We start from the raw sequence: 9,657 nt of genomic DNA on the forward strand, positions 1-9,657 counted from the left end.
ATTACCAAAATTTCATAGCATAAAATACAAATAAAACCTTCACGTAACACACAAAACCAATATAAACACACATCACTCACAAACACACAAGATTATTTTCCATGTACTATTTTTTTTAATTTTAAATATATTATTATGTATTTTTAATTTTAAATGTATAATTTTTCTCATTAAATGTATTATGTAGTTTATATTTCATATTATAAAATGAAGGCCTCAGCACGGGCAAGCCACCCATTGAGGCCTACATTACTGGAAAACCTGAATTGTAAAAAATATTGTACCTAATAAAATAAATGCATTCTATCACTGTGTGGTACTCACGCACACGCATTTATCTGAAATTGTGCGACAGTATAAAAATTTACTTATATAAGAAAAAAATCTCGGTACCATCCAATTACGATTTGGCTTAAGGAAAGCGGCGTTCACGGTTCAATCCTCAGTCAAACCAAAAAAGTATATTTTAAATTAATCAAAATAGATACATGATAGTGAAAAAACTTTGTTTTTTACTGGTTGATTTTTTTTAATAAAGCGACAATATTTGTACATAATGTATCAATATTAATGAGATATATTATGGGGATGATTGTATTGATATAATTGAAAAACTGCCGTGTACTTGGCTGTTTTGATTACATTGGACCTTTATTGTATTTTGAAAAGATTAAAATTTCGACGAGGAAGTAACACTCGTAGCTTGAGTTGTGGGCAGTGAATATACATCTTCTTCTTTATCATTAGCTCCTGCTAGGTTACTGAAGTGGGTTCTCGCCAAAAGATGCTTTCCTTCGATTAACCGCACCAAATCTGAGTCGTAACACAGTTCTGGCTTCTTCAGCTTCATGTGAGATTTGACCTCCTTTGTACTCAGCAAGATACAGTTCCAAGGAGCCCAGTCTTTGTCTGTCCTCCACCTGCATAGACGAAGATCACTGAGGTCAAAAACCTCGCTGATGGCCGAGCGAGAATGCCAAATCTTTTCAACGATGTAATAGATGTCATTGTCTTGCAGGACAAACGCAAGAGATGACCAGCACCTCCTTCTGCGTTCTTCTCTCCTGATAGCTCGCAGAATATAAGTGTAAAACATCATCTCTATGCAAGTGTTATTAGCGGAATTCCCCCACATGCAAGAAGTACATATTTCCATATCTGTTGTGCAAGAGTGCAGAGGAAAGTCTTTGTTCGTTTTGACCTGTCCACATTCTTTGCAATGGAAAAGTCTCTCATTTTGCATATTGTTGTGCTTTTTCACTTCTATTCTCCTCATGCTACCCTTGTTGAATTCGGGAAGATGGATGAATTTAAAGACGTAAGCTTGAATTCTTTTTCGCAAAACCTCTAGATCTTTATTGGAGACGTTTCGTACCATCAAATCACATTCTCTGTCTATTAGAGATGTCAACTGTTCAGCTAGAGGACATTGATATTCTTGAAGTGTTACTTTGAAATTAACCAAGAGTTCCATTCTTTCTTCAAATTTTATTTCAGTCTTACTAAAAGAGTAATAGAGATCTTTTAAATATCTTGCATGTTGAGCTTCCAATGTATCCATGGAGACATGTATTCCGTTCGCTGATTTCCACGTCACTGGGGTGGACATAGTTTCTAAAAGCTTCTTTTCTTTAATAATTCTGTTGTCAGCTTTTAATTCTGCACGGAATTTTTCGATGGCGCGCAGCATTTCGATCTCTTTATCGAGAAGTAAACAGAATTCGGCGCATTTTGGTGCTTTTGTATGGAGCTTGGATATTCGAGCAATCTCGGAGTTTCTCCACCTGTCCACCTGAAACAATAAATAACAATAATAATGTAGGTACTAACTATGTGGGGAATAAAACATGTATATAATATAGTATATATATAAGTTTTAACAAGAAGAAGAAGTGAAACATTTTATGCTTGAAGCTTGTAGTAGTTTTTAATTGCTTTAACTGGTAGGTACTGGCTCAAGCACTGCATTATGAGATTTCTTGTGTAATTCAGGAGCAATATTTTTCTCAAAATAAGGAACTCCAATCCAATGAAATCATTTAAATTCAGAATACAAAACCAGATTGAAATGTGATTTGTGACTCGTGACGTCAGAATCAACAGATTCAGTTGTGCCAACCAAACAGGGCATTTTAAATTTATAAATTTATTGTTCTATTAATTCTATACGTAATAAAACTTATATAATCAGCGTTTGTTGATCTACATAAATGAATTTTTAAAGATATAAGATTTTAAACCGGTTTCTTATTATCACGGACTGCACCTCGCGGTACCTAAATTATAGAAACGGGCTGTGCCTTGCGAGGAATTTTGTTTATGCTTATTTGTATAACCAGTCATTGGACTGCACCTTACGGCGGAATTATTTTGGAACAAACTGCGCCTTTTTTACAATCAAATTATTTCTGAAAAAACGTGCGTTGTGATATTTCGAGATTTTTCACTAAAAAACCAAAAATATGATCCAATAATGTTAGTGGCAATATGGCAGTTGGGAATTTTGTACGATATTAAAAAGAAATTAATAAAAATTAAAACGCGAAATACTCATGTAACCATATGTATCTCCATTGAATCAATTCAATTCGTCAGAAATAGTTTGGATGCAGGTGAATTCTCTAGTTGATGTTTTGTACATTCTTGTCAATTGATATCTGTATCTGTTTTTTCTCCTAAATAAAAAAAAATAAAAAAAATATTTGGCGGGTTGTGAATAAGCCGACCTGGCTTAGCGGTTCAGAGCATCTGACCGGCAATCAGAAGGTGCGGGTTCAATTCCCGTCGGCGGCATATATTTTTACTCGGGAGATATTTTCAATTTGTATGGATGGCGAGTAATTATTGCTTTTAATAATTTCTTATCCTTTGTGCAATGCATAAAAAAAATCTTGTCTTATAAACATTAGTTTATATTTATTTATTTATTTTGTAAGAAACAAACAGCTTTTATATAATATACAATGATAGATATAAATATACAAGTTGACTGAAGTCAAGCCACAGAAGTTTCTTAATTTAAAGTTCATTAGAAATGAAGTTTTAGTATCTTAAAATTAATTTGGTGTTAAAGGAAGGGGAGAAGAAGAGGAAAATAGGAAGAGGATAGGAGATGCTGCCGATACATTCCATACTCTCATATTAATAATCGATCGTACGCATTACTTCATATCGATATTTCTTTAGGTTATTACCAAAAATGTCAATGCTGTAAAATTTTGTATTATATCTGCACATATACGAGGAATTGGGGATTTTTTTCGAATGTTTGTTCTACACGAAGGTAGATAAAAGAAATCAGATTGTTGGGTTGATCTTGACGGAATATGAAGATTTATTAAATTGGTAAGTTCTGGTGAGTCCAGACCATTATTTAGGATTTTAAATAATAAGATTTGATCAAAAATTAGACGTCGTGTTTGGAGGCAGTTAAAATTATGAAATTTAATGGATTCGGTATAATTTGAGAAGTGTAAGTTTAGTTTATAATTTATGTGTTTACAATTTTTTTTTTAATTCTTTCTATATTTATTTATTTATTTTATTTGGTACAATATTTTTTACATTTTAAGTTTTCCAGTAATGTAGGCCTCATGCACTGGGTTATATATTCTTCCATATTCTTTCGATATGGGCTTGGTATAAAGGAGTCCAGATCGGTGTACAGTGTTCCAGGTGCGGGCGAATATATGAGGTGTAAAGGGAATATAGAGTGTTTATGTTGTGGAAGGGTTTTGCTATGCGAATTATAAATCCCAGCATTTTATTGGCTTTGTTAATGATGTCATCAGTGTGTTAGAGAAAGTTTAATTTAACATCCAGTGTTACCCCAAGGTCCCTGATATTAAAACAATGTAGTTAGTAAACAGTATTACCATTATTTATTTATTGTTTTTGTGTTCAATTCGTAGAACTCCAAACATTTAAAAAAATAATATTTAAATAAAAATATTACCATTGCATAAAGTTGATCAAAATCTTCTCTTGTCCTAGGGAAAGTCTTCTTGACAATTTCCTGTCTCAGTCGAAGTTCGGCTGCTTTCGCGTCGTCTATTTCTTCTTGTTTCAAATCTTCAATGCGTTGACTGCAAATTAAAATGGAAAGGTGTGTAAGTACTTTTATTTTAATAATCTTTTATGTAAAAGAAACCTCTCTAAAATTGGATGACATTAAAGCAGTTCATTTATGAAATAAATTTCGGTCATATCCAATCGGGATTTGCTCAGTTGTTAGCGCGGTTGATTCCAGTCCCTGGGGAGGAAGGTATCCCCTAATTTAAGATAAGCGTTCGGAAAGAAGAAGAAAATGGTTTTAAAGGGAGATATGTAAATGCGAATGTTAGAGGGAATGCACTAATATAAAAAAAATAATAATTAAGCGAAAATTATGTGAATATTTAATAAAGAACGACAAAAAATTTATTTATTTTGAAATACAGCAAAAATCTCTCGACAAATGCCGAAGTTGCATTTAAAGATACTGTGATTTTTTCAGTGAATGTGGAGATCCGCAAAGTGCAAGGCTGATGTAAGCGTAGTGAGTAATATTAAGAAAGGGACGCTTAGATTGTTTGGGTATGTAGAGCGAATGAGCTAAGAAAGGAGTGTAAAGAGGATATATGATGCAAATGCGAATGGTAGCAGAAGTCGAAGACGCCCGAGGAAGACATGGCACGATCAAGTGAATCAGATACTTGAGTCGGGCCATGTCAAGAGTCAGAATAATAGAGGAGTATTCATGAGATGATGTATGTATGAATGAGGCAAGAAGTGTGTGCCAAGACCGAGTTGTTTAGCGGTCCATCCTCTTTGCCTACCCCTGCGGGAAAACGGCGTGATGGTTAGTTAGTTAGTGATTTTTTCTTACATATAACATGTAAAATAACGGGACAAAATGTGTTTTTAATAATTTTCGGAGCACATTTGGCGATTTTTTTCTATCAAGAGTAATTTCATATAATTGCCGTTTTGGTTCTACAAATGTAAAGAGATAATCTTCTAAATAACATAGATTTTTTAGGAAGTTAAAAACAAGTGTTCAAGATATATATACAGGGTTTTCCAATAAGAGGTGTTATTTTAAATAGTCCGCTATTTCGGTAGATGTTACTTTTGAAGCTGTCATTTTTTGACATTTGACAAGTAGAAACTACGCCATTAATAAAAATAGAACGATACACGCTTCAACAACGCATTGAAATTATTAAAATTCACTTGAGTGAATCAAATGCAAATCATCTTGAGTGATGAGGCCCATTTCCACCTCGGTGGCTTCGTCAACAAGCAAAATTGTCGCATCTGGGGCTAGGAAAACCCAATAGTTATTGTTGAAAAGCCTCTCTATCTTCAACGTGTGACTGTTTGGTAGGGTTTATGGTCCGGCGGAGTCATTGGACCTTACTTTTTCGAAAATGAGGCTGGAGCAACACTTACGTTGAATGGATTGCGCTATCGAGAGATGATTAATGTTTTTTATGGCCATAATTGGATGGTATTGATCTGGACAACGTTTACTTTCAACAAGACGGCGCTACGTGCCACACAAGTAACGAAATCATTGATCTTTTACAATTGAATATCAAAATAACACCTCTTATTGGAAAACCCTGCATATATATTATAAATCGGTAGAAATTCGACATGCAGAGATACGTTAGGTTTAGTTGTATCGGGAGAGCGTTGGCGGGTTATAAGAATAATTAATTAGCCCAGTATTCAGCGTCACGAAAGAACAAATATTATATAAATATGTACTAAAAGGTTATTCTTTCATTTTACAAATAAGTAGGTACATATAACTGGATTCTTACAGACATCGTCTCAACCAATCATAGACCGCCTTCCTGTAGCGGTAGGCCCTCCACGCCCGCTGGATGACCGTGGCGTGGTGTTCTGGCCTGATGCGCGCAACCATCTGCGCGTAAGTCTCGTACGGCTTGGGGGTCACTATCACGTCATCGACACAAGGGATGTACACACCCTGGAAGGTCATCTGGGTGCCCCGGGCCAAGTGGGTGTCCTGCAGAAGAGGTATAGGTGCATTACTGACATTTGCATAGCTATAGCAATCACATGGGTATGGTTTCCAATTCCCACCCTTCAGAAAAGAGATAGGTACAAATAATGTTGTTGTATTTTCCAGGAATGTAATGTACGACTAGGTTTTTACATTTGAAGAGGTCTAATGAAAATTAAATATGTACATAATTCAGTTATTTAAAGTTGTGTAGCTAATTACCTACATAGATAAGAATGACCTTTACCGCACGTTATTATAGTCCCAATTTCTCATTATTTGGGATGGTCCGATGCTCTGCAGGGAACCACTATGAAGTAATGCATCATCATGTGTTGTTGGTTTGAAAATTTAATAACTTAGAAATATTTGAGATGTTTAATTAAATACTACGAGTAAAATCATCTTGGCCTTTGAAAGAATCGAGTATTTTTATAAGCCTAAAAATAAATAAATTATCAGACCTATAAAAACTGCTTTAAGGTTCAAAATCTCTTACTTGCGAACCCCTTTTCGGTTTTGGTTTTATTGTATAATGTAGAAAATTAAGTTCTTTAGTGTATGATCGAAATTTTTTTTTAATATTTGCGCTTGAACTTCGCAAAATATAAAAAAACACTTCTTGGCGATGTTTTTTTCTTGCATAAATCAAAACAGGCCGGGATTTTAAATCTTATCGCCATCTAGATAAATAGTGTTATCGTTAGCGGCCCAATTCTAAATGTTACACGACGTGGTGCATCGTTTATGTTTAAGTGTAGACTTAGGGAATTCAATATTTCGTTTGTGAGCACTATAAGACAAACAATTCCTCATTTTAATTTTCGTATTTCGTCTATCCAATGTAAAAGTAAAACTGTTCTAAACGACAAACAGTAAAGGTGTATTTTTTTAGAGAGCTTTTTTTCTGAATTGTTCACCAATTCGTATAATGAAAATGATAGTATATACTTTACCACAGCTTTCGTTTTCAAGGAAACAGTTTGTGTGTCACGGTCATTTTTCTTGTCAGTGGACACTCGATCAGGTCGCTGTGGCGTTTGTGAAAACGCATGATGGTACTCGATCCCTAAAACGGAAAAATATATCACACTTAAACACTAGTCGGAGATTTTTTTTCCAAAAAACGTGCCACACGAACGAGTCGTCGCACCGACCATCCTTCAACCTTCACACCGGCCCGCGACTTCTCTCGCGGGACTATATCGTAGTCGGTTCCATGCTAACTCAACACAGTGACTATTCAACACACTTTTAAAAAGTGTCATTAAAAATGATATTTTTTTTTAACCTAACATGACCTATTTTTTGTATTTCTTTGGCATTCACTATGTAACTATTTTTAGACATTTATGTTTTATTTTTCCAATGTACATTTGTTGCGTATAAATTTTATTAATTAGCGACCGGTTTCGACACGTCCGTGTCATTAACTAGCTATTTTGAAACTAAATTTTTAAGTGCAGAAATATGGGGTTTTATTTAGTTTGGTTCTTTGGTGGGAGGGGATTTGTGGGAAGGGGAGGGGGTTGAGAGGGAAACGGAGGGAGGAGTCAACATAACGGGAACATTGTCAATAGAGGTGATTTGCAAGGTGCTATTATTTTATTAAATTTTTTTTGTTAATTTCTAATGTTTCTAATGCGCACAAATTAAAATATTTATGAATGTTAGAATGTTTAATATTTATGTTTAATTGTCCCATATATATACACGGACGTGTCGAAACCGGTCGCTAATTAATAAAATTTATACGTAACAAATGTACATTGGAATAATAAAACGCCTTTTCTTTGTGGCCACGAAAGGCTAAATTACACGTTGAAAGTGTCATCAAGTAAGTAACATCAAGGAGTCTAAGGAGTAGGTACTTGGCGCCAAAAAGATTTTTCTTTTTTGATCATGAATTCTTGCTCTTTATCTAATGTTCCATGTAGCCGCCATTGTTGTTAAATTAAACAAGAATCCAAGTGAATTTCAGATGTCTCGTGTCTTTCTATGGCGTCTAAAATATGTTTCCAGTCGTCATAAAATAAAATAAAATTTATAATTTTTACTAAATTATGTTAAAAATGTTAGGTTACTTCTGACTTCTGAGCTCACGGCCCCGCGAGGCCTGTGGCATTTTGTCAGCCCTGCCACCCTATAGTTTCGCCACTGAACCTGAGTTACTTAATGTGTAAATAAATAAACATGTCACCTGAGTCTTTATTTCGATATCCTCCCAAGAATGGTTTGATCATCTTCGCGTCAATGACTTCCACATTGATGTTGACAAAGCTATTTTCTCCTTTCGGAACAGTCACCGATAAAACGTCTGTCACTGGAGCAGCATCCTTGTAAAACAACGTGAGCTTCAGTTTGGTGCCATCATTTGTAAAGAGTTTTATCTCGATGTTTCCGAAATTATCCATATCCAATTCTGCTAGAGGGACATCTTCCTCAAGCCTGACCCGTTTGTTGATCATCACGAGTCTGCGACCCTCAATCATGAAAATTGAGCTGATTTCGTCTCTGACAGCATTTACAGTTGTCGAGCTAGGAAAAGACTTCGTAAAAGTATGATACTGTCGCACAACGTTAAATTTACATGTCACAATAGGTGGAGCAGGTCTCTTTCTAGGTTCTTTCTGTAATATCACTGATATGGTATCGTTGAACTTCTCTTTAACGATTTCAACGTCTATGAAAGCGTCATTCTTGGTGACTATCTCAACGTTGGCGTTTGGAGATTTGTCACCTTCAAGTTCTAACACTCTGACATCATCTGGAATCTTACTCCCCTCCTTTATAATGTCTATGTTGTCTGATTCCATGTCGAGAATCTCTCCAAGTTTCACTTTGACATCGGAAATGTTGAAGGAATCATTAAAGCTCCTTGTAAAGTAGTCATCTCCTTGATTTGACACTTGAAATGTTATGTGAACTCTTTTCCCATCCAGAGAATGGCTGTCAATTGTTTCGAGAACATCTTTATTTGAATTCGCACTGGGGCGGGTAGGCTCCGAATTTTGTCGCAAAAACTTACTTTCTTTTAAAAACATGACGGAAAAGCAACTCGATTAACTTTCAGAACCTTGCTTTATAAAAGTGAGCTTCTGATTTGTATCGATTAAACAGAATCTGGATTAGGTAGGCTGTCAGAAAGTTTAGTAGATAATAACAAACCGTAGCGTAGCAACAGAGTTAACTAATGTATAAAAGTATATTCATATTCATTGAAAAAGAAGATGATACTAATAAATCTAAACGGAACATGAAACAGAACAAGACACAGAAAAATAAAAAGATAACAGTCATAACTAGGAATTTTCCCGCTACCTATTTGTTAAGCGTCATTTTTGTCGAAATCATTAACAATATCATCTTGCAACTAATAGTTTTCAAAATAACTAAGAAATACTGACTTCGGTTGTGAATCCGTCTGTAACTATGATTCAATGAACTCTAGAACTTGGATTTGCTTTGAATTTAAGTATTATTTAAAAAAATGAATTTAATTGTGGGAACAATTCGGAGAAGCGATAAATGAATTAATAATTCCATATTTGAAAATAGTATTTCGTTTGTTAAAATTTTTGACAGATGTTGAAATTTTTTTAATGGTGTTAATTCGAAAGGTTAATTTCTGATTGTCTCTA

General features: G+C 34.7%; 1 protein-coding gene across 1 annotated transcript; it reads right to left on the reverse strand.

The window, feature by feature from the left end:
• Positions 1 to 670: 670 nt before the first annotated feature.
• On the reverse strand, positions 671 to 9,060 carry LOC149418187 (IQ motif and ubiquitin-like domain-containing protein). Its single transcript, XM_089639837.1, has 5 exons — positions 8,217 to 9,060; positions 6,973 to 7,085; positions 5,811 to 6,019; positions 3,956 to 4,085; positions 671 to 1,792 (listed from the first exon to the last, which is right to left on the reverse strand). Exons 1-5 carry the CDS (start codon positions 9,058 to 9,060, stop codon positions 671 to 673), a joined length of 2,418 nt encoding a protein of 805 aa, XP_089495963.1.
• Positions 9,061 to 9,657: the final 597 nt, after the last annotated feature.

Source organism: Hesperophylax consimilis, chromosome 14 (genome assembly GCF_061612785.1).
Source record: "Hesperophylax consimilis isolate HC1 chromosome 14, BYU_Hcon_1.0, whole genome shotgun sequence".
NCBI lineage: Eukaryota > Metazoa > Arthropoda > Insecta > Trichoptera > Limnephilidae > Hesperophylax > Hesperophylax consimilis.

Excerpts from the sequence above, each read along its gene's own strand:
- LOC149418187 (XM_089639837.1), bottom strand. The coding sequence starts at position 9,060 with ATGTTTTTAAAAGAAAGTAAGTTTTTGCGACAAAATTCGGAGCCTACC. Across the intron at positions 6,020-6,972 it reads CCTTGAAAACGAAAGCTGTG|GACACCCACTTGGCCCGGGG; the intron begins GTAAAGTATATA and ends CCTCTTCTGCAG. Across the intron at positions 1,793-3,955 it reads TTGATCAACTTTATGCAATG|GTGGACAGGTGGAGAAACTC; the intron begins GTAATATTTTTA and ends TTATTGTTTCAG.